The sequence below is a fragment of the Passer domesticus genome, chromosome 1 (assembly GCF_036417665.1).
Source record: "Passer domesticus isolate bPasDom1 chromosome 1, bPasDom1.hap1, whole genome shotgun sequence".
In the NCBI taxonomy this organism is placed as follows: Eukaryota; Metazoa; Chordata; class Aves; order Passeriformes; family Passeridae; genus Passer; species Passer domesticus.
Genome location: NC_087474.1, coordinates 148,625,366 through 148,651,002, shown reverse-complemented (window position 1 = coordinate 148,651,002; position 25,637 = coordinate 148,625,366). Strand labels below are relative to the sequence as shown.

The 25,637-nt window shown below is 41.1% G+C and overlaps 1 protein-coding gene and 1 long non-coding RNA gene across 6 annotated transcripts in view; one reads left to right on the top strand and one right to left on the bottom strand.

The window, feature by feature from the left end:
* Positions 1-407: 407 nt before the first annotated feature.
* DEPTOR (DEP domain containing MTOR interacting protein) overlaps positions 408-25,637 on the bottom strand; it is a 75,769-nt gene continuing 50,539 nt past the window's right edge. Inside the window, exons 7-9 of the mRNA XM_064395664.1 lie at positions 23,261-23,331; positions 22,527-22,631; positions 408-1,579 (exon numbers count right to left, since the gene is read on the bottom strand). Coding sequence (XP_064251734.1) covers positions 1,451-1,579; positions 22,527-22,631; positions 23,261-23,331 — 305 coding nt within the window. The 3' untranslated portion in view covers positions 408-1,450. The remainder of the gene's footprint in view (positions 1,580-22,526; positions 22,632-23,260; positions 23,332-25,637) is intronic.
* Positions 1,575-19,699, top strand: LOC135284268 (uncharacterized). Of its 5 annotated transcripts, none has more exons than XR_010349706.1 (5): positions 1,575-2,056; positions 8,252-8,362; positions 10,809-12,075; positions 15,956-16,106; positions 18,767-19,673. It is a non-coding gene; the product is annotated as an uncharacterized LOC135284268 (long non-coding RNA). The 5 variants fall into 5 exon arrangements; XR_010349702.1 differs by having other exon boundaries at positions 4,412-8,362; XR_010349704.1 differs by lacking the exon at positions 1,575-2,056 and having other exon boundaries at positions 3,462-8,362; positions 10,809-11,025; positions 11,883-12,075; positions 18,767-19,699.

Sequence of the window (25,637 nt, the reverse complement as noted above, 5' to 3'; positions counted from 1 at the left end):
CTTGCTGTATCTCTGAAGTAAAAGTGTTTGAGTGAATGAAAAACATACTGAAGGAGCAATTTATTTAGTGAGAACAATTTTTAATACAAAACATGTTTCAAAATTATTTGAGGAAAAATACTTCCCCCACCCCAGAATTGGATGATTTGTGATATGTGCATATAGAAAGTCAAGCTTTAATTGTAAAATTTAGACAGCAGAGAAAGTCTGCAAAATGTATATATAATTTTGTGGAGCGGGATGTATTCATTCAGTTCAAAGATCAAAGAAAACCCATGCAGTCCCCTTAACATTGAGTTGAAGAGTCACTTAACTGCAGAATACGGAATTTTTATATATGTTTTTAAAAAATATTTCTTTCATTAATTCATCAATGAAAAATCCTACTGTTTGAGAAACAATACAAGTCATTTAAATACAATGTTTTATTTGTAACAGTGTCAAATGCAGCTCATGAGGGAAGGTGGTTCTTTGCAAAACATCAGATGATTGGAAAGTGCTGATAAGCTTCATGTACATTCAAGTACATTGCTTCCATTTGAAGTGTGCTTTTGCTACTGGAGAATCTGGATGTATCATTCCTTATGCTAACACTGAATTTCCCACTACAACCTGCCAAATATTCCTCCTCTGGGAATTAAGGTGTCCAAAATTTCTCCAAAATGATGGATAGTAAGACTGAGGCACCTTTTCTTTACAGGTATGGAAAAAACCTCAAAATCAATATTTTATGCTCAAGCACCTAATCCAGCACACAAGCATTGAAACCAAAAGACCAATTTTCAAAGGCGGTTTTTGTAAAAGACCACACGCTTTTCCATTTTCTTTCTAGACTAACCCACTTAATCAGTAAGGCCCAAGCATTCATACCAGACTATCCTCTACAGAGCACAGACACCTTTTCTCATGCATTTGCAGTTCATTCGTGTTTCACTGCAATCAAGCCAGAATTCCATCAGCTGTCCCTCAGCCCAAGGAAAGAGCAGCTGTGACTGCACGTGCTCCAGGGACAAAGCTGGAGACCAGGACAATGTTTATCCATGTCAGCGTCTCATGGAAACCATCTGTGACACCCTGACCCCACAGTGCCTGGCTCTTTCACCTCCTGAAGTGCTTTGCTCCAGCAGTGGCCTGTGAGGAAATATGCACGGCCTCTTAGGCTGGAAACCGTTCTGACCGATGCAGCCATGGCTGGACAGGCCACCTGAAGGCCCTGATCTTGTCTCTGTTGGGCACAGAGAAGTCCATAGTGAAAATAAGCTGGTATCTATTGTTCACATCTTAGCATAATCACCAGTGCTATTATTGTTAAAGGAAAGAGAGCCCCCTCCCCTAAAAGCAAAATCATCTCTTTAGACACAGCAACATTCTGCTGCCTTGTGTCATGACACTCCATGGCTGTTGCTATTTGTCTCACAAAAATGTGCAGCAAGAGGTGTTTTGTGCCTTCTCAGGCCTCCACTTCTTCCATCACTTCCATCACAATTGTTCGAGGGCCGGTCAGGATGAGGTTGCTTACTGTCCTGTAATCCACATGGAGAACATTGAGGCCATTGACAGACACGACAAATTGGCAAACCTGAGGAGAAAGCAAGCAGCAAAATGAGTTATGCATTAGACTTTATTTTGTTAGGTCAATTACACAGATGTACTATCAACTCCTGGGCAAGTAATACCTCCAGAACTCTTGACATCATCTCATTTGGTACTCTTGAAAGCCCTCACGTTTCTTAAAATTAATCAGGCAAGTTAATTTTCTTTTCTTTTACTTTTTTTTAGAAACATCAATTCAACTTTCAAATCAGTGGAATTCAACTTTCCCATCTTTGAACTTTTGAAGTGCATCAATCATTTATCAATGTCAATAATTTTTTTCTCACAGCAATGTTATTTTTTCTTGTATCAGTGATATTTTACGGTATCAATGATGCTTTGCAAACCATGTGACATCTAGATAAGGGGTCCCCAGCACAGGAAAGACAACTGTTGGAGCAAGTCCAAAGGAGGCTACAAAGGTGATTAGAAGGATGCAGCACTTCTTCTGTAAGGAACTGAGGTAAGGGAATTAGGTTTGTTCAGGCTGGAAAAGATGAGATTTCTGGGTGACCTTATTGTGGCCTTCCAGTACCTAAAAGGAGCCAACAAGGAAGATGGAGAGGGACTATTTTCACAAGGGCCAGGAATAACAGGTCAAGGGGGAAAGGCTTTAAGCTGAAATAGATTTGGTTTGGATTAGATACCAGGAAGAAATGCCCTGCTATGAGTGTGGTGGGCACTGGCACAGGCTGCTCAGAGAAGCTGTGGATGCCCCATCCTTGGAACTGTTTAAGGACAGGTTGGATGGAGCTTTGAGCAATCTGGCCTTGTGAAAGCTGTCTCTGTTGACAGCAGGTGGTTGGAACAAGATGATCTTTAAGTTCCCTTCCATCCCAAACCATTTTATGTTTCTATGAAGACAGCTCTGGCTATTACAGTCTGTTACCTTTAGTTTGTCTTAAACGTTTCTTAGAAATCACTTTAGTCAGCTCTTGGTAATCACAGTAAAAACATGCATCATGTTTCCAGGCTCAGGGCAAGGTCTGGATGATGACTTCATTAGATGCAGTGCCAAAACCTCCAACGGTGTAACATGAACCAAATGGATCCAAATTTTAAGAAATAATATCATGGAAGACGAAGTCAGTACTAGGACAGATTAAAATGTCACTGCCATGTGATTGGTTTTAATTTCCTTCACCAAGTATGGCTTATTAATTAATTTCAAATATGCTAGTATTTTGGTTGTAAAAGCTATAACAAATACAAACATTGGAGGTTTTTTTTGATCATAGGATATTTTCAAGCAAAATATTCTTGATAGAAATATACTGACCAACATCACTGTACATCTTAAAACACATAGAGAAAATCACATCAACATGGTAAAAAATGCAGGAAAAGAAAGATAATACTGATTCCTCAAAAACATTAAGACTTCTCTGTATATAATCATAACATTACAGTGTTTGGTAAAAAGTGTGTGCAGTGTCTAGATCTGTAATTTTAATTATAAAAATATGGAGCCTAATTGAATAATAATATCATCCTGATGTTTTGATGGAAACAATACATTCATTAGGAGGCTATCTTACCCATAAGTCACCTTGAATCTGTAAGAAAGAAGCTGCAAAACAGTATCACCAGAAATTTTCATGCTTTATTTTATATGGACACTCCAGATCAGTTGTGGGCTCAGTTTTATGAGGTTCAACAGGGCCAGGTCCTAGGTCCTGCACACCAGGGGGTTGTGTGGGTCACAACAACCCCAGGCAGTCCTACAGGCTGGGTGGGGAACAGTGGCTGGAAAGCTGCCCTTGGGAAAGGACCTGGGGATGCTGATAACAGGGACTGAACATGAGCCAGTGTGTGCCCAGGTGGCCAAGAAGGCCAAAGGCACCCTGGCCTGGATCAGATACAGTGTGGCCAGCAGGACCAGGGCAGGGATTGTCCCCTGTACTCAGCACTGGTGAGGCCACACCTCGAGAGCTGTGTCCAGTTCTGGGCCCCTCACTACAAGAAGGACATTGAGGGGCTGGAGTGTGTCCAGGGAAGGGCAACAGAGCTGGGGAAGGGTCTGGAGCACAGCTCAGGTGAGGAGCAGCTGAGGGAGCTGGGGGTGTTTAGCCTGGAGAAAAGGAGGCTCAGGGGAGACCTTGTCACTCTCTCCAGCTCCCTGAAAGGAGGCTGTAGCCAGGTGGGATCAGTCTCTTCTCCCAGGTAACAATGACAGGGCAAAAGCAAACAACCTCAGGCTGCACCAGGGGAGGGTTAGTGCCAGGTCTGGTTTACAGGATGGTGTTTGGTCATAGCTTTGACACAATCTCAGTGGTCTTTTCCAACCTATTTTATTCTGTGATATGAGAACAAATTTCTTCACAGAACAGGTGGTCAGACATTGCTTCAGGCTGCCCAGGGAAGGGATAAAACCACCATCCTTGCAAGTGCCAAAAACCCCTTGCGGACAAGGCACCAGGGAACAAGGTTTAGTGGTGAACACGTCAGTGTCAGGTTAATGGCTGGACTTGATGCTATTAGAGCAACCAGTCTTTCCCAGCAGTAATAATTCTATCAGTCTGTGATTTTTCACTTTTCCTATTTAGGCAGAAGCACAAGACAGAAACGGTGTGGGAGAGGTGGGAAGCAGCTCTGGTGTCCTCCAAAGCAGACTTTCTCACATGCCAAGTCACTTAACTTTTGTGTGCCAGTAACTTCCCTCTCAAGTAAAATGTGTGGTGAAACTCAATTTGTATTTCTGCAAAATGGACAGAATGTAGCTATCAATTTAAGAAAAATTATAGAGGAAGCAAACCCAATCCAAAAATGTAACATTTCATTAAAAATGTCACCAATTACTTTAATCTCTGCTTCTTAGAGCCTCTGCAGAGGAAGAGTGGCAGCAGCTCCTGAAGGGATGGTAGACCCTTGCACCCTACTCCTTACCCTCAGAACTCCTCTGCAGAGCTGAAGATCCTGGAAGTAGCCTTACCAGTAGACTGAATGATCCCCAAAGTATGGCAATCAGTGACACAACTGAGTAAATTCTCATGGCAGTAACCTTTCCTATATATAAATATTTCATCTGCAAGTAGCATTGGGAAAATGGTTCTGGTTTTGCATGCAGACAAAGCCTTCTAAATTTTAAGGATTTTTGTTAAAAAGGTAACCCGTCATCCTGTGTAGTGTGTCCAATTATTAGTATTTAACTGGCATGTCTATTTAGTTTAAAATGCAGATTATTGCAGTATCTGTAGGTTTCAACTTCCAGTGGTATTTCCTAATACTTTCTATGCCTTTCCAAGATTGTATCAAGTTTTACTGAATTATAGCTCTGGCTCTAAAACAATATTTGGGTTGATTTAAAACAGACCAGCAGAAACAACATTGTCTCTTCAGGCTTAAAGCAGTTTTTGGAAGTTGAATGGCTGATCTTTGTTTTACTGTTGCATATTCTCAGACTTCTTGACTTACTGGAATCCCAATGCATGGGACTCATGCTTGGCCAGGTTCAGTGGATAAATCTGCATGCTGGATCATGGCAGGGGCATTCAGGGCCCTTTGGGGAATGTCCCTGCCAGAGGAATAGACTCAGACCAGCCAGTGACCCACACCAGGGCTGCAATGGTGTAAAGGCAGATGGTACAGGCACAACATGAACAGCAGTCTGGATGCCAAAGAGTGACTTTCTTGTGGAAGACAAGAGCTGACACGTCTGCATTCTCAGTGTTTGTGTTATCACATGCCTTTAGCAGTACAATTAACCAGCAATGCGTAGCTGAGAACAGCCCCCTTCGTGCCCTCCTTTGCAGCAGATCCACATGGCTTATTAGCTAAATCATTCCCAGTGGAGAGGATTAGATGCAAGAAGTCCACCCAGGACAGATGAGAAGACAAATGCAGGGGGGAGGGCAATGCACAGAAGAGCACAGTCCCATCCTAAAAGTGCAGGAAAAGACCCATGAGGAACAGGAGATGGTAATAAAGAGCAACTACCCTGGGGGTAGAAAGCTCTCTCCATAGCAATTACTTGACCAGTGCTCCTGAGGGCAGTCTCTGCAAATTCCAGACCTGGCTCTCTCAGGGATGAAGAAATGTGGAGCCCTTTGCTGTGTCCCCCAGTCCTGGTGATGAGAAAGAGGTTTGCACAGTCCCAAGCCCTTATTGTGCTGACTGCCCTCAACTCACTCAGTTTTCCTCTCCCCACCCTGATTTCCCATTCAGCACTGCATCCAACTAGGGGAAATGAAATGCAGTGCTGCTTTGTGCATGTTAGTCACCATCAGTCCTGCCCCAAAAATGCTCATATTGTGTATTGTTCTACTGAAGTTAAAAAACAAGCAAGAGCAAGTGAGCAGCCACTCACCAGCCCTGACTGGTGAGTCAATCCATATTATTTTCTCAGGAATTTTCTTCAGGAGACTGGTTTACAAAAACACAATGATTTAACATTACATTTATAAAAACACATTTCAAAAAGCTGTAAGTGCTCAGCTCATAGCTGCAGCTGTTAAGGGCTTTGTAACTACAAACATGTAAAATATTTCTGTTGGTTTCCACACATCAGTAACTATAATAGATGATAAACTACAGTTAAAAGAGCCTCAAAGAACCTTTTATTGTTCATTTCCTCATTGCTCTCCAAGGAGCTTGACAAGAGATAACCATCCCTTTTCATCCCTCAGACTTCAAGAAATGACACAGCCCAGAATAAATTCCGACCATTTTGTTGGTCAGGATGTGGTGATCTAAAAACCACAGAACTAATAATAGTTAAATAAAGCAACACTCAAATGAAAAAAAAAAAAAAACCCTCCCCTAACTGATTTCAAATCTTTAAGTATAGGAGCAATAAGCATTTATTGTTGAGAATTTCAATTTCCCGCCATTGGAAACAGCAGCTCATACAAGCAGGGATAGCAGAAAAAGCACCTCTCTCTTTCTGTGGGTTTTCCATTATACATACAGAAGGTTTAACCAAATCCAGGTGTCCCCATAAAAAGATAAACTTCAAGTTCAGGCTTACATTTGAACAAAAAGGATCTGGGAGCCTGTAGTTTAAAGAAGTTAGCAGAGAATCATCATGTCATTTATCATTGGACTGAAGATGGCAAGAAGAGGCGAGAATAATTCATTTTCGTAACATTTACTGGCCAAAATCAAGATTGTGCTGTACTTGGAGCCGTCCAACCCTTCCTCCCCCTCACTGGTAATTGCTCTTTCCTCCACGGCAATCTTTGGCTGCCTGCCCCTCCTCGGTCCTGCCAAGCTGCCCTGCAGATGTACATCCACACCCCCTGATTTTCCTGCTGGGACAACTGCCTGCTGGCCAAACCACGGCCCCTGCCCTCGCAGGGGCTGCTGCAGCAGGGCTGGACAGCTGAGCTGGCACTGATCAGGAGCTGAGCTGGCTCAGGATGACAGTGGGTTCCTTCCAAGGGATGGCAGAGACTGGCTGCAGGCATGGGTGTGGAACTGCCCAGCTGCCTTAAAGCCAATCATGAAATAAAAACATTGCATACCTGTCAGTAGTTCTTTGTTAGTTCTGCCTCAGGATGACCTTAAATAAATGCTACAGGAATGTTCTTACATGATAGGCAGCTAGCCTAGACCCTTGGATATTCAGATGCTGTTTGCACTGTGAGTTTTAGTTAGCTTTCTCTACAGAGCCAAGCCTTGCTTGTTGGACTTTTTTGAATGCAATATACTTTAAAATCCTTTTAAAATGTTCTTTCTTTTTCTAGGCACGCTTTTTAGAAGTGTGTTGTGAAAGTTTATAAACTGGAAATTCCTACTGCAAACTGTGACTTAAGTGATCATTGTTTGCAACTGCCCTAAAATGACATTTAAATTTATAGATGCAGTGAGTCCAACTGTTCATCTCTGGTATAAAGCAAGTAACAGCCATGCACAGTCAGCAGATAATATATCTCAAAACAGTAGGATAAGACCATGATTACATGGCCACCTTAATTTGAGATAAATTTTTAAAAACCCACCCAGATTAAGAGGAATACAACTGCCAGGAGGCAGCGTGGCTGGGCATGGCGGGGGACTGTCCTTTACTCCAGCAGCTGCTGGGGGTGAGGTGCTCATTCTCAAAGGATTTATCATTTACATTTCAGTACCAGTATCAGTGCCTGGAATCCACTCTGCTTTTTTTGATTGTTTGTTTGTTTGATTGACTGTGGGGTTTTAGTGGTTTTTTGGTGTTTAGTTTATTAACTACTCTTTAGGAAAGTACAAACGGTACTAAAATTGCAGATCCAATAGGTAGCAAAGCAATCAATGTTACCAAATAATGCAGGCTTGAAGTTCTCAAATTCAAGGCTAGATTATGCGGTGACACAGTAAAGATAGTGGTAAAAAATACTGGTTTTCAGCAGTACTGATACTTCACCCCATTATCTAGGCAGCAATGGGAATATTCAGGGTCTAAAACTGCAAAGCACAAAGTCTGTGCCAGTACACTCGAGTTTTCTCCTTCAGCAGCAACAAGGTCAACCAAACAAAAAGGTTTGATGGGCTGTTTGGTACTGATAGCAGCTCTGGCATCAGCAATTAACAGCATAAAGAGATGTTGAAAACACTGCCACCAATTAATTTCCACTGAAAATGTGAATATTGCTGTACATGTGGCAACTGTATGAAGGAAAATATTTAAAAATGCTAGAAAGAGTGTGAAATCCAGTCTTGCACTAATCTTTTCACTCCGCAGCAGCCAGGATTCCCCTCCTGGACTCTGTATGGATCCAGAACAGATTTCTAGCAGCTGACAGCACAAAGCAGGCCCATGTTCTGCAGCAAAGCACATCCCTTTGAGACCAAGGTAGCTCAGAAGTTATTAGCACAGAAACAAGCCATCCTGGTTGGGAAAGCTGTGTCTGAACGAGGCAGGCTCAGTCATCCAGCATGAGACAGACTGGATTTAACCCCTTGCTCTGTTCATCATTTCTATCCCCAGTGATTTACATACACTTGGATTCTTTGGGACATGCTTCCTTGAGTCCTATTTCTTATCATCTGATGTGAAGCCAAGTCACACAGATAATTTTTACTTAAAGACAAAGCATTCCCAAGATGCATGAAAAAATGTATTGTTTTCTTTTTAGTCACTTTAAAAAAAAACCCAACTTATTAGCATCAAGTAAAAATTATGAGTTAGGCAAATGTAGGAGTTATTTTCAACCTTGAAAAGTTGTTTAGTAATTTTCCTAAGAACAAAAATAAAAGGTTCTAGGTATAACTTCTTTCAGAGCTGTTCAAACAAAAGTGTATTTTGACTATTTTATAGAGTAGAATTCATACCATAATTGACAATATAACTATTTCAAAAAGAAAATTATATCCTAATGGTAATAATTTTGCTTTTCTTTTTGGTAATGAAAATTAAAATTAAATCCATTAAGAGACAGCCTGCTTATATTTCTGTTATACAGATACCCTCAATAATTATAATTAAATGCTTTTTTCATGTCCTACTAATCCAGCAGGGACAAGGATCAGCTGGGAGGTTTGAATAGCTCAAACTCATAATTGTTTCATTACGGTATTCTGAAATTCACTGTGATCTTCCAGAGCAAAGTCCTCCATATGTGGTTAGCAAACCCATCTGTTTTCTGTGTGCATGAGAGACCCACAAGATCCTGATTTTTATTAAATATCAGGCCATGCTCTCAGTAAGAACCCTTCCTTATGGGTACCCATGAAATCAGGGCTGAAAGGTTAACATCTTGCAATTGTCAGTGACCTGGAGATGTCATCAGCAGGATACACAACAAATCAAACTTCACACTTCAGATACTTTTGAAAGCTCTGAGCCAGTTCTAAAATTGAAAACATACTGATTGATTCCTGTGGTAAGGCCACAGCTCTCACCTGGGAAGGTTACTAAACTCCTGAAATTGAGAAGGAAAACACAAAGAAAAGAAAAAAAAAGAAAATACAGCCTTTACCATTGCTTGTTTCAAGAGTCAATACAGCTGCTTTGGCTTTTCCTGTCTTGCTGACAGATTTCAGCAAAATTTGGGCAAGGCTTAGGTGCTACAAGAACATAACATCTGAAACACAGCTTTCCAGCTTTCTGCAAGGAGGAAGGGGACATCCAAGCCTCCAACATTTTAAAAGAAGTGGTATCTTTCCAATGGGATCCTTTTCCCCTTGCATGTCCCTTGCTCCTCTGCAGATACTGGGAAACATTCCTCCCACTCCTGCCTCCCAAGCACCACTGCCCTCCAAGCAAACAGATGGAAATCAAGGTGTCATTTTTTTAAATCTAATTTAAATATGAAATGTGAAGGAATTGAGAAATGAGTGAAAGTAAAAACTTCCATTTAAGGCCATTATTTTGTCACAAAGGAAAAAAAAATACACTATTTGTACTTTTCATTGCTGTTGCCAACTAGAAAGGAGTTATTTACAAGTGGAAAACCACACAGGTTTGCCTTGCCAGTTGTTCGATTTCTTGAATAAATCTTCCCAGCCAATTACCACATCATCACCTTCTGCCTCACATACCACATCATGGGTTTGTATACAAAACCCTTGGTGACAGCACTCTTAGTGACAGTGAGGTTTCCCTCTCTTTAGAGTGCAAAACATAATTTTACTTCTAAAAGAAATGTGGAAAAAAAAAGTTTGCTTATTTAAAGCTGGATCAGTAATCTGATTTGGGACCTCATGACTCTTTCTACTCACAGAAAGGGATACACTCAACCTGAGTTGCCAAGGAGTCTGTGGATTCAGATGTCAAACCCCTTTCAAGGGGGAGGAAGGTTCATAGCAGGACTTGGTGCCTGCAGTCCCAAGAGATGCTCCTGTCCCTTTGTGCTGGCTCTGGGAGCAGCACACCAAAGCCAGGCACCACTCCCTTTTCATCCTTTTCATCCCGTGCCAGCAAAAATAAATAAATCAAAGGGCTTGTCTCCAGGCAAAGTAAGTTCCTTGATGTGCCTGACACGGATGGAGGAAGGAGGCAATAGACACATATCTGGCTGAAGGCAAAGAGAAAGAGGGAGATGAAAAGGAGGTGAAGATAGGAACAACCTTCCTGGCAGACCATACACAGACCAGTAAACTGCAGCCTTAAGTTTTCAGATAACTTAAAGTCCCAGTGAAATCAATGGCAAGATGGATGTTATGTAAGAACAAGTGCAGAAAAATCTGAGGCAGGAGAACAACAGTGGAGGAGAGAGAGCACAGAGCTCAGCTTCTTTTACACACTTACACACACAGCCTGCATTTATGCTGATACAGGATTTCTTCTGTTTTAATAGGTCACCCATAGCCATAAAGCAAAGGAATCCCCATGTTCAGCAGACAAGCCAGGCTGCAGAGGTGCTGGATGTGGTACCACAGAAGAGCCTAAGATCTAAGACTAACTTCTACTTAAAAGCACACACAGGCAGCACTGAAGTTTTTGCTCTCATTCTGCTAAGCTTTACACTGTCACAATGGAATGAGGAAAAGAGATAAAAATCAGAGGCCCTAAAAGTTATGTTTCCAGTTAGATTTTTATCTTTGGTTGTTGGTCGTTTTTTTTTAAGAGTTCATGCAGTCTTGATAGGATTAGTAAAGTAAAGCTGGAACCTCACAATTCACAACCAACCGCATGTTGCTGGAAGGTTAAAAAAATCATACCATGGCCTTTCCTCCACAACTGAGGTTACTGGATGGAACAGAATAAATTGCAGATGTGTGTTCAGTTCTGTAAATATCTCTAGTGAAAGTGTAATTGGCTGTACAGCGGGTGGTGTGGGAGTAGGCAAGTATCCAGGCTTTGCATAAAAAAGATTTTGTCTCTTGAGAGATGAGTTTCTTGTTAATTCTTTACAGCAGTGTGAAGCTGACCCACTGTTCCATCAGGGGGGCTAGAAACTAGGTACCTGCAGAGCACGCTACAACCCATAGCAGAGAAAATTAACTCCATTTACAGATTTAAAATATAAGTTCATCATTCTTGTGCTCCATCTTGGCCTGTAACTGCAGAGTGGTGTGGATGGTTTGCCTGAGCAAGGCTTCATTACACATTTTCATTACATATATATTACATATTTCTTTCCATTTTTAAAAAGAGGCTGAATTTTTTATAGTATTCCAAACAAATTTGTCTCCAACTGAAAAAAAACCTCAATGTGAATTAAACAACATAATCTATAAACTGCATAATACAAAAAAACCCCCCATCTAATAAAGTAATATCTATTTTATAACATAGTACAGTATGTCACATAGCATAAAAAGTCATAGATTCTCAAGGGCTTCATCATTGGTTCAGATAGTCTCTCCCTCCCTTCCTGCCTTCCAAATGATGGGAATCTGTGGGAATTCAAGTCTTTTTTCTTTACCAGGAAGAGAATTAAACCATTGCTGAGTAAACTCCACAAACAGAGTGGACAAATTAGAGAAGAAAAAGAGCTGACCTAAGAGCCTATGAGAACAGCTCTTGCTTTGGAGGACGAGTCTCTTGGGCTGCACAAGTCCCAGCTCTGCAAGTGGTGGAGTTTTGCTGACAGATCAGCTGAGCAGGAATTATTCACAAAGGTAAATTAATGCTATCTGTACATATCTGGAGAGTAATAACATAAGAACATAATACCCTGAAACACAAGCCATCCATAAATATGGAGTAGGGGAATATAGGTCACTGCTTTCCACGGCCCTAATTGGGAATTGGTGTGTAAAATCACTGACTTAATGTCAGTCCCAGTGAGAAATACCCACAGGTAAAGCTGGACCAGGCTGGACCACATCAGGAAAGCAAACCAGTGACTGCATGTCTAACTTTATAAGCATTTTTATTGTATAGTGCAATTTGATACCCACCACAGAACAGTCCTGAAAATGTTAAATAACTCGAAAGGCTAAAGATGGCTCTGGGTAAAATACTGCATCAGTGTCAGAAGAACAGAGTCTAATCTTAGAAATAATGTCTTTTAGTGCTTGGATTGACCTTTTGGGGTCTTTTTTTTCCCCTGGTATATCTGTAGCTAAACCATATTTGCTAAAACAAAATTGCACAAAATGAATAAAGAACTTTAAAAACATGTATCAGTTTACTTACACGGTCAAATATAATTATGCTGAACTGCAGTTCATTTAAGTCCCACATTGGTTAAAAACAGTCATGAAGTGCAAGCAAGGGAATTACAGGGGCAGACAGATTCATGAAAGGCACCCTCTGCACCCTCTGGTATCCAGCGTGTCATGAGCAGGAACAGCCTGCGCTGTTTGAGACAAACAGCTGCTCTCTGTTTGCACAGACAAAAGTGCAATTGTTTTTCCATGTGTTTGGCTAGCTAAACAGAGCCTTGGCTTTAATGCAACATGCTTCCCGAATCATTTGCTTATACCATGAAAGGAAGCCACTTTGTGTCTTGAGCAGCAACAAGAAAAGAGAAGGAGGGAGAAGTGCAGGCAAGAGTGTATAGAGCAGCAGCTGGGGAGCAGCAGCATCCTTGAAGGGCTCAGGGCAGAGAGCTGAGATAGCCACGGACTTGTAAAACCAACAGCATCTAGGAACTCTCCAAGGAATCAAGTGAAATGAGTATTGCAACTAAACCAAGTACTACAAAATGGTTTTCATCCTCAGCTGAGAACAAAAGTAGTTCAAAATGATAGCTTTTTGCTGAGCTGGCCACTAATTCTATGTATTTTTTACAGACACTTAGGATAACCTTTTCAAGATATCAGGCATTCTGCAGATCAGTTTTTCAGCTGACAGCAGTCTCTGTAGAGAGCCTGGGCTACCTGGGAGTGACCTGCAATAGCCTATGAGAGCTCCAGCATGGGGGAGAGCCCAGCTGCTCCATCAGGCACTGCATCTCGCCATCCAATGGCCTACACACCACACAGGAACTTGGAAGTTGTATCAAAACACAAGCACAGCCCCGTTCTATGGTGCTGCTGTCTCTCTTTCTGAATGATTACAGCTGTAAGACTCCAGAAAAAATCAAGAAAACACTTTCATAAAGGCAGGATGTTCAGATATCTGGATTATCCTGTCATAAAACACCGCTTACTTGGAAAGAATTTTTTAAATTATAATTTATTAAAATAATGTGGCTAAATTTAGAAAATCCACTGATCTCCAATAATGAAGCTGCAGGGTTTTTTTTTTTTTTGTATTTGTATTTCCTATTGATGAGAAGGAGCCAACATACGGACAAAAATACAGTGGGTCACTTGTTGCCCAACAGGATTTTAGGTGACAGGCCTACAAACAAGTTCAATTCTAAAGTCAACCACACCACTGTGATGCGGAAAAAGGAGCTCTGAGATATTATGAAACTTGCTGTACTCACATAAGGTTTCAGTTGTTGTAAAGAGAAAAAAAGTTATTTTATTGCCCAGTAAAACTCTGTCTGTTAAAAGAGTCTTTAGGAAAAATCACACAGAGGCATTGGAAACCTAATACTTCTCTGCAGGCCAAAATTTGGATCTGGGATAAGCAAGAAAACCTTGTTAAACTGGTGTCCTGTTTGGCAGGGGGAAAGATGTTAAAGGAGAAATTTAGACTCAAAAAGTTGAACTCACTATTTTTATATTTCACCTGGGAATTCACACTGTCTTAATTCCTTTCTCTATAGAGAGCAACATGGATCCTGTTGTTCAAAACCAGGTCTGACAATCATGAAAAGAATTTTTCTCTGTTTTTTTTTTGTGTGTGTGCAGTTTGCAGCTCACATCCTGCTGGTGTGACATTTACGTCAATGTTCCCGACTGCATGGTGGGGGGTCTTTCCCCTCATATCTCAGTGTGTGAATTTTTACATGCCAAGTTTTGATTTCTTCATCATAGAGCAGTTCCAGATAGTCACAGCAAGCACCTGGTCTCTAGTACAAGATAAAGATGGCTGATTTTTCAGTCTGTTTTATGTCCACTGTCTCATAAGAAGAGAGGCTCACTATCCACTGAAGCAAGCACAGTCCCAGACCCAACTACCTGGTGGTGGCTGTGCACTCTGAGGCTCATGCACAAGGGTGGGTTCACTTAACCTTACAAAACAGTTTCAGAAGTTCTGCAGCCTCGGAAGAGATTTCTTCAAGACAAACTTTTCCTTATACAAGTCTGTGGGACAAAGAAGCAAGGCAAACCAAGAAAACAAGCAGAAAAAAAATTGAGATCCATCAAAAATGTAGAAATGTAGGATGAAATTCTGGCATGTCAGAAGATAACAGGAGCTTTATTGTGGCTTTAAAAGAACTAAAATTTCACAATTAAGAGTCTAATTATTTATTAATGAAAAATGGAGCATAACAGGAGAATTTTCGTAAAGATCAGCAGAGACTGGAATATGGTAACACTGGAAATAGAAAGTGTCTGTCTGCAGGGTGGTTACAACCTGGGCAGGGGTGGCAGAGTGCGATATCACAAAGAAAGTATCTGGAGTTAATACAAACACATATTTCATGAGGGGGAGAAGGGTGGCTTAGGAAGAGCAGAGCTGTACAAACTGACGTTTGAAACCTGGGGAGCTGTAACATTTCTGCATGGGAGCCACTGGGCCCAGTCTGCAAAATCTCTGCTCTGTGACTGGAAAACCTGGATCTTATAATGTGAGCCACACCTCCCACAAAGAAACAAAGAAACTTTAGCAAACGTATCTGTACAGGTGCCAAAACAGATCTACTCATCAAATGTTTTGGTCATGTTTGAGAATATGTCAGATTTTCTGAAATTTTCCATCTCTATTTAAACCCAAACCACTATACAAGAATTCTGGTGGGAAATGGTCAGTATTGCACAGAGGGTTTGTGATAGGAAAAAAGAGGAGAATCCAAATCTAAACTGTGACTTCCTTGTGGCCACCATGGGGCAGGTTCACAGTAGCCCAGTGGAACAGTCTCCAAGTCTCCCGACATAGAGGTTCCACAATGACAGGGCTTCCAGCACAGAGGAGGAATAAAATGGACAGAGTAGATGGTGCAGTGAAAGGGCAAAAGACATATATCCAATTTTGCACTGGGATTCCCAATACTGAGGAAAAAATTTCCATTATTTCAATCAACCTAAAGACACTGTGCTGTCAAGGACATAAAGACTCTGTTGTTGCACTTGTAGTAGCCTCCAATGAAAGCAAAGGAGAAATTTGCCAAACCTTGTCTCCTTCTGGCAACTAAACAAAGTTCTGGCAGTGACACACAATGCAGCTTTCAAAACTGTGTTCTTCTTCAGTTAGAGAAGCCTCTAGTTTGGTGAGAGGGCTGAATTCACAGAACTCCCAGAAAAGAGGAGAAGGGTGCAATGCAGTTTGCTACCAAATCCTCACAGAACCATGTTACTGTGATAATTTTCATGGCATTAATCCCAGTATAGTAAGAGTAATGTGGTTTTAGGGTAGGTCCAACCAATGTAGAAGTGGTAAAAAGATTCAATCTAAAAATTTGGGAATTACTCATTGAGTTTAATTAAATACACACAGGGAAAGTGGAAACCTTGGGACAGTTAGGGAGGCATCACCACAGCTCACCAGCAAACTACTTGAACAAAGGATGACCACAGACCAAGAAGAGAAGGCAGACACAGAACAGGAACGCCTAGGCACAGATTCATTCATTGATCAGGAAAGCATGGTGAGTGCTTCACATGTTAAAAAGTTGTTAAGCACAACCAATCAAGAACTCATTTTTGATGGCAGAGCTGAGAATTTTCACATTCACAAATATTTGATCTCTTCCAACTTCTGTTGAACCATTATGCTACTGACTAGCACAGCCTTACTTATTTTTTCTTTAGAGTCTTTTAGAAAGATTTCCACTAAGGATTAAATAAATAATAATGAAAAAGCCATCCAAACTGTTCATCAAATTGTTCAACATTATGTTCACCATGGCTATGCTCTTAAATGTCCTGGTCCTGCACCTGGGGAGGAACAACCCCATGCAGTACAGGGTGGGGGCCAACCTGCTGGAAAGCAGCTCTGCAGGGAAGGACCTGGGGGTCCTCATGGACAACAAACTGTCCATGAGCCAGCAGCATGTCCTTGTGGCCAAGAAGGCCAGTGGTATCCCGGGGTGCATTAGGAAAAGCATTGGCAGCAGGTCAAGGGAGGTGATTCTGCCTCTCTCCTCTGCCCCAGTGAGGCACATCTGGAGTGCTGTGTCCAGTTCTGGGCTCCTCAGTACAAAAGAGACATGGAAAAAAATGGAGTGGGTCTCGTGGAGGGCTACAAAGTTAGTCAAAGGTCTGGAGAATGTCTCTTACAATGAAAGGTTGAAGGAGCTGGGCCTGTTAAGCCTCAAGAAGAGATGACTGAAAGAGAACCTAATTAATGTCTGGCTAAATGGAGGGTACCAAGAGATGGGCCAGGCTCTTAGCAGTGGTTCCAAGCAATAGGACAAGAGGCAAAAACTGAAGAACAGGAAGGTCCACTTGAACACAAGGAAGGATTTCCTTACTGTGTAGTGATCATGCACGGGAGCAGATTGACCACAGAGGCTGTGGAATCCCCCCTACTGAACGGGCCCAGTCCTGTGCAATGTGCTCCAGAATGACCCTGCTTGAGCTGGGAGGTTGCACCAGATGACCCTCTGTGGTCCCTTCCAACACGACCTATTCTTTGACCCTGTAATGTAAAAACCACTCTTCTCAAGCATGATCTCAATGATGTTTGAGGCTAATGCTACCCTACTCGATTCATTCTCCAATCTCCATGATAGACAATAGCAGATATTGATCAAACATAACCAAATCCGAGGTCCTGGTTACTGCTGCATTAAGTGAAAGACAGAGTCAGAACATCTTTGAATTTTCTTTGGTTTTGCAAAACCAGACTGATTTTGTGGTAAAAAAATTAGATTTTCTTAAAATTAGATTTTTCTAAAGTCATAGATGCTTAAATACAGTTTCCACATTTCTGTAGAGGAGAATGGACCTTTATATTATAGTTTATATATAAATACTATCAGAAAATGAAGCACTTACAGAGACGTGTTTGAAACTTATATATACATTTATGTTCAAGCCCTACAGCAGTGGCATTCATTGTGGGTAGTGCTAGTGCATGTTTAGCTCTGCTGCTTCTCTATTTATGGACAAGCTATGAAAGCAGTTTGTCAGCAACTTTTTCTGAGTGTTCACATTACCAAATACATCCATTCTCAACTCACTCTAATGTAATTATCGAATTCGGCAGCGAGCTGATAACACAGCTAAAGGAAAATCCCAACCTGCCTCAGTGTTTTCATGCTGTAATTGAAAACAGATGGCAACTCATGTAATTTATGCTCTTCTACAATCAGTAACATGTTGGCATAAGATAAGAATTCTAAGACTGAATTGCATCTGCTTCAACAACACCATATGCTAGTGCACAGCATAAATATTTATCCAAGCCTACTCCATCTTCTCATTTAAAGCTCAATTCCTTGAAAAAATGAAAGTATCCTTCAGATAGCTTCAATTAGCACTGAGGCATCCTTGGAGTGCTTTGAAGGGCTAGAGGCCCAGCACCAAACACTGAGGTATCTTCTCTTTCCTAATCTTCTCAGAGAGGGTTAAATAGAGGCATGTACCTTGTGCCTTATTGATAAAATACAAATCCCAGTTTTCAAGCTCCCACTAGGGTGCCTTTAGGAGTTACAAAGAAGTTTCTCACCTACAATTTCAATGCTTCTCTACCTTTCCCACTATCCTGTAAAAGACTGGAAATTGGACTTGGGATAGTTTTTCCTGGGGGAAGGGTTTTGTTTAAGGATTTTTTTTAGACTGATTTATATTGCTTGACAAACAGTTATGCAATCCACATATTTGAGGTCAGATTGGCAAGGACCATCAAATAGGTTTTGTGTTTCTCTGTAGCTTGAGGTACATTCAACTTCACAAGAATCTCACAGTTCAAATTTCTTCCAGTTGCAGGAATATAAGGCATTGGCAATTCCTCTGACATCACATGGTTTTGGGTTGGTTTTCACCCTGCTGGACTCTTATAATGTGTGCATTTTAGTCTTCCATGTTACAAGTCTGTAATACATAATATGTGATTGTGGCAGTATTTGAATCCTCTGGAGTAATCAGATAGTACAGATGTTCCTTTGACTGCATGAAATGGGCTTGATGACCTCGATGAAGTGACATCCATTGTCTTCTTGACACAGTGGCATCTCAATTACACTTGAGAGTTGGTTCTTATTCTGCTAGTGAAATCATTTGAGAAACTGGACTTGAAATAATCATTTGTGAATGCAGAAGACAAATGCACAGGCAGAAAATTTACAAAGCTGATCTCTTCCAGCTTTTAGAGATCAGGAGAGCAGAACCATGCTGAAAGGGTCCTGGCTGAAATTACAGTTCCCAAACTCCAAACAGAAGGTGTTGGTACCAGTGACAACCCATGGTCCTTCAAACTCCCTGCTGCTGACTCTTGCTTCTGAAATGAAGAAGAACTAGGCTTGAAAAGCTTAAACAGCCACTGGCAATTTGTATGATTTGAGGATCTAAGGTATAACAACAATAAATACTAATTTGGTGAGAATCAGTTTAAGGAATCAGATAGCTTTCTTTTAGCAGTTTGAGTAGGACACTGATCTCTCCAGCCAGTGGGAAGAACAGATGATCAGGAAAATGAGTGATTAATTTGTCTCTCTCACAAGCCTCATACTTAGCCAGGTCTTCTTGTTCCATCACACTCTGTTGCAGTTATGTCACATTAAATAACAATCTGATGCATAATTTAAGTCACTAGTTTGAAGTCAAGTTGTAACTTCTCAAAAAATACTTGCACCTTAAAAGCAGAAATAAACTTACAGAATAAATCACTGAAAAAAGAGGAAAATAGTTTTACTGACAACAGCTGGAAATATTCAGCAGTGTCATCTGCAGAGAACTAGATTTTTCAGCCAGTCAATAACGAATATTAAAGCAACCTGGGAACTTCAAAATCCTGCTGTTGCTGCCTGCACTGGTGATGACAGCAGACAGCTAAACAGAGCTGCAAATAACTTAGAAGGCATCACAACACTGACTCCTTTCACAGCCTCGTGTTGCCCCCAGCTCCCACTTGTTAATGCACTTGCAGCAACCACTCTTCTCACAACACTGTCACAGGCAAATACCCTTCAGCAAACCAGGTCCAAAAATACTTTAATAAAGCTAATTGACTAGATATTTACTGAATTATTTTCTCAGCTTCACACCTGAAACTTCAGACTGTGAGTGGTAATCCTATTTACCAGCCCCAGAAGAGGTATCAAATCCTAAAGCTTATAGCCTCTCACACATCTCCAGCAGATCATGCTAGTATGGATTTTGTCAGAAATAAATTGTCTAAAAATTCCCCCCGATGAGGATGTCACACACAAGGAGATGGCAAGTGCTGCCACGCTGAGGTGCCCGTGTGTGGCAGAGCCCACGTGTCCCAGCCGCTCGCGCCGTGCCCGGGCACAGCCACTGCAGGCAGCCAGAGCTCTGTCCCAGCTCATTGAGTTTTCTACTCAGACTCCCCACTCACAGCGCTTCAGAGCAGGTCAAGAGCCCAGGCAAGCTCAAACTGAAACAAGCCACCACTAAGTCCGGCAGGTAGGTTGAGCCTGGAAGGTTTACTGGTTTCTGTGATACGTGGTAGAATTTTAAATGCACAAACCAAGGTCCTACAACGGCATTGTAGCCAGCAGTCCTTTCTCAACAGTATGTCCAGTAATGCAAAGACAGGAAAATAGTGCTCTCGAAAGCAGGCAAGTGCGAAATCACAAGCTTTAGAAATGAAGACATTCTAAAAACAATTACAGTGGATGCATCTCCTTAGGAGGAAAATCCCTGCTGCTACTGCCAAGAACTTTTCTACAAACTGCAAAGCCAAGGCTTGGCTCTTCTTCAAATTCTTGCCCTTTTCATCATAGCCAACTTTCCTTGTTAGTGCTTCTTTGGTGTAGAACTCTTTTGCAGACAAAAGCCTCTTGCACCAGCCCACCAGAAGTTACCATGCCCAGCCTGCTTTCAAAGTGCCCTTCCCGCAGCTTCCACACAGGGGAATGTTTCATTTCAAAGAGCTGTCATCTAAAGCCTGTCATTTGATTTCTTTAAATTTGACAGATTGAGGAGCTCTGTAAACAGATGGATTAAGTGACATAGATTTTTTCAAAATTTCAGATACTGCACTATGATTTACATACTTATTGCCATGGGAACATCTAACAAAAGCCCTTATTTTCAAAGAAAAACACCATCTCTTCACTAGGCTAAAGGTATTCAGAATTTCCAAAAATGGGGCAACAATTTTTGTGTCTAAAGAGGAGCTCATCTCATATACAGCTACAAATTTTTATGTGCAATTCTGCTCTGAAAAACCATTTCATGTAAAGATAACAGCTTTGAAAATAATCAGATCTGTCCTTGTGTAAAATCAAGGCAATATATACCAGTTTTACAACACTGCTTGTTGGTCTCAGGACAGTGAACTATTTTGCATTCTTCAGTCTTGAATGGTTCAGGCAGACCTCTGCAACCCCATGGGATTACACATATTACACATATGACACCACAGTGTTGTTTTTACAAGTCAGGTTTCAGAATTGCTCCACTGTACTGTTAGCTTCTATATTCAGAGAATAAAAGCTGCTGTAAAATACTAAACTCCCAAGTTCAGGATCTAGAATATACACATGAATTAATAAATTATTTTAAAATTTAGGCCCTTTACATTTTAGGCAGAATCATGATTTGAAAATTACACTCTTCATATAAAATTTGTAACTGTATTTTATACTTAGGTGTTGTATAAAACATATTAAAAAACTACCAGCTCCCTCAGAACTCAAGCTTCTTTGCCAGAAGGATGTGTCTGGGTGCTGCATGCACCAACAAGCTCTGCAGCTGCCATTCCCTGTCCCCGGGGTTTTGCCTACCTGTTCTAAAAAAAAAATAAAAACTTTCAAAGACAGTATGTTCTTGAAAGTTCCATTGAGAAAAGAATCAGCAGCCAGAGAGCAGAAACCCCTGTCCTACACTTGCTAAGGAGGGTCCCATGGCAGGTCTGGCATTGTGCAGTGGGCAGGATGTGCATCCCTGGAGCCTCCAGCTTGGTGTGTGTGAATAGACAGGTGAGAGGCAACTGGGGTGAGTGTGATGGGAATGGGAGATTGATCAGAAGGCTGGACAAAATTCATGGCAAACTGGGGTACGTGTGGAACACAGCTGAACCCTTCATCTGCTATAAAATAAAGCATGGCATAAATGGGTAGTTTAATTTTTCTGGCCATTGGAGCAGGTATAGTAGCCAACTTAATTTTCTTGTTTTTATCTGTACTGAACATAATACTTTGTCATTATTTTTCTCTTTGTACAAGGCAGAGATTAATTCACAGACATATGCAGGATGTGTTCCAAGCCCACAGGTAAGTCAATGGGCTCTGCATTGCAATGCAAAAGCTAAAAGAGGAATGTATATTTATTGATTCTTAAATCACTTATGAAGCTATTTCAGCTCTTTATGAAAGTATCATCTGTTGTTCTTTCCAAATTATCTTGAATCTTAACTGCTTTACACTGAACAATGGGCTATGCTAGCTTCACTCCCACTAGGTATGTCTGACTTTGCCTGTTCCCATAAAGGCAAAGTCCAGAAGGTGCATACCAGCAGTCACAGAAATTGGAAAGTAAAGAGGGATGCTAAAATTGTGCAGAGTTGAAAAAAACCACATTTCAATTAAAACAAAAAAATCCATCAAAAATTAAGAACACCACCACCAAAACCAGCCAACCATGCGAATAAAAACCCATCCTTCAAAAAGGGAAAAGGTCAAGAGAGCAACTTGGAAAGCACAATTGAGTCTCATGTGAAAGACACTCCACAAATCTCAAAGGACAGAAGAAAATAAACAGGAGGGGGTTTAAAGACAACAGAACTCACCATGCACAAATGCCTGAAACTGAGACAAAGGCACTCAACACTGGAAACAAAAACACCTCTCCCTCCCCAAATACAGGCAGCCCAAGACTGAGACCTTCACTGAGCAGCACAAATTTCCCTGGGAAACCATCCAATTTTGAGAACCCACCTTCATCCCAGCCGCGGCCGCTGGCCCACTGGGGTCCACAGCCTGGATGTGGCAGGGTTTGCTCCCTCTCACCACAAAGCCCCAGCCCACAGCATCACCAACAATCTGGAAAGAAGAAAGGACATGGTCACTTTCAAGCAGCTCCATGAAATTCAAGGAGGCAATTTCTAAGTGGTCCAAGACATAATTTCAACATCTCTGTACTTCCAACACATAGTAGAGTACAGGCTGCTACGTCACTCAAAGGAAAGGCTCTATCCAAGTGATTCCTCTTGCTTTTAATTAAGTTTCTTTGTTGAACTAGGAGGCTGTAAAAGCAATGCTTTCAATGATTAGGCTCAGGAAATACTTTTAAAGAAAGGCTCTAATAATGTATGTGAGTCAAATTTTATGTCTCATCATGTAGAAAGACCTGCTAGAAAACTTCGGTTTGGGTGGGTGATCCACTCCTGCAGAGCAGGAGCACCAAGTCCAGATAAGTTTGTATAATGCAAATGTCATTGGCTTTATGTAATTTTATAACCCTTTTAAGTATCACACTGGCATAAAGACAGAATAAACAAGTGCTGAATCAGACCTGAAATTTGTGGAAGTACTGATAATGGAGTTTGGGATTTTGAAGTACAAACCTCAGCAAATACAAATAAGCTCTAATTATTCCACCAGAAAATGTCTATTTAGATTGCTCTATGCATATAACATGCAGAAAATAAAGAAAAACACTGGAGACATACCGTAAAAGTTTTTCTAACATATGGGGCTCCAGGCATCAAAAGCTCATCAGCAGTCACAGGTCTCTTTAATACTGTGGAGGTACAGAAGTAAATATTTAATAAAAAACATTCTACTTGAGTTTCTCCTAATACATAAGATTCAGTGTTGGGATACATCTTTTTGGCCCCACTTCTCATGCATGCTTTCAGTTCTTGCAGGCTTGCTTAAGAGCAGTAAGAGAACCAAGGAAAAGCCTGCAGAATAACACTGAGTACAAATGCTGAGATCTTTGGAAAACTGGGTCATTTAGCCAACAGACTTTGCTGTCTGCAATCAAGATCCCCTAAACACTATCACAAAACTCAGAAGAGGCTTTTCCTGTGTCCAGTGTTGAAACAAGTGACCAACCTTCCTGGCACAAGTCAGCTTTCCTTCACAGCTCCTTCACAGCTCACTGTGTGCTCTCTGCTATTTCATCTGAGCTGGGTTTTAATCACAGAACTGAATAGCAATAAAATCCTGCTTGGGTGAGGAATTATCTCAAGAGACTTCTGCAACTGTAGACCTACAACTCCCATCTTATCCAGGGACAGATGAGGCAACCTACAGGTGTCTGGGATTTTAAATGAAAAGAAATAACAGTAAGTTTCTGCAGGTCCCCACTGCCTTCCCATGTAATGGCATAATTTTCCTCTGAACAAATTAAATTTGAAGTTCTGCCAGATCAAATCAATACCATCCTGTGTACAACTTTTTATCTGTCCATAAATTTTTCAAACACAAAGGACAACATAAAGATATATGCTGTTGACCCCATTTGCCTGCTTCACTCTTAATATTATGGCTGCTTTCTTTTAGTGATAAATAATTTTGACGGTGTCTGTCTTTTCAGTCACAAGTGGGAGACAAAATTTCTCACAGATGGTATTTGAAGATGTTCTTGAGTTCCTTAATGACATTCATGGGAGCAGGGAGAATTCTAGCAGACAAACCAATACCTTTTTTTTTTTTAACTTTTCCATGCATTTTGATGAACTGTCATTTAGCCAGTGTTGCACTTTGCAGAGCATGTCTGGTCAATGTGAAAAAACTGAATCATTGTGCTCATTTGACAAGCCAGAATCAGGTAAATCATCCATGCAGGGTTCTCTTATGTGCCTCTCTTCATTATACCTCCAGATTTTTTTTTTTTTGTTTGATGATTGTTTTTGTACATGATTGGTCAAGTCATGACCTGGGTGTTTTTTAAGTGCTTGCCTGCAAGCAAGCTTGTCTGACAACAAATACACCTCTGTCTTGTGTTTATCAGCATGTAGTTCAGCAACATGCTCTGGGTCTGGATAGCAGGAAGCTATTTGTGAGCAAAGTCTCTTTATAGTGAGCAGAGGATTAAGAATTCCTTGTAACACTTACATCTGACAGCCTTGTGTTAACCTATGCAAGCTGACGTGTGGATCTGTACTTGTGCTCTGGGAGAAATAACCCTATATTGCCAGTACTTGTATAATTCTTAAAAACCAGTCTGTTTATAAGACCACTGCTGTCTTCTTTCAAATATGAGTCTGTTAAAGCTATTCACAGTTTGAAAACTAGTCCTAAGGGAAAGTTTCTTCTAAAAAATTTATGCAAGAGCAATGTCAGCCTATTTTTTTTTTCTTCCACTATTGTGTAATCAGCTGCATTAAAATAAACTTGTTCTCACTACTCATGGGCTGACACTTCATATAAAATCAGAACCATAAATGAACAGAATAGTTGGCATACTTTAGATAACATACACATTTGTGGATAGCACATGAATGCTGTTTTATCTGTCCCAGAAAATTTTCCAGGATGTAATTAATGTACTGGGGACAAAGAGCTCCCCATACAAAAGCTACCAGAGCATTTCTAGAAAGTATACCTGAGAGATATTCTGCCAAAACATGACACTGTAGCACCCTTTATCTAGGGGCAAGCCCCTTGCATGAAGGGGTGAGCACAGTGGAAGGTGGTGCTGAGCACCCAACAGTAACACACTCCGAGGATGCAGTGGCCACTAGAACTGACAGCATTCCCTCTGCTGGGCAGCAGGTCTGCTGGAGGGGTTATGCCTTCTGAGCATGTAATCCTACTGAGTCCTTCTAATTATTTGAGTTCTGGGCTTCATACTGAATTCCCAGCAGAGCTAAAGCAAAGGGAAGGAAAAGTGCTAAAAGGAGAGAGAGGGAAAATATCCTTCCCTTTCTGATGGCCACTCTGCACACCAGGGATGAAACGCACTTTAGTTCACTCATCTCCAGAGTAAATGGTCAATGGTTTGAACAGCATTCACCTAGTGCTTGAGGCACTCTCCTGTAATCACTTCAAATGCCAGCATCCCTCTGAAAACAAAGATTACACATATCCACTGAAGCC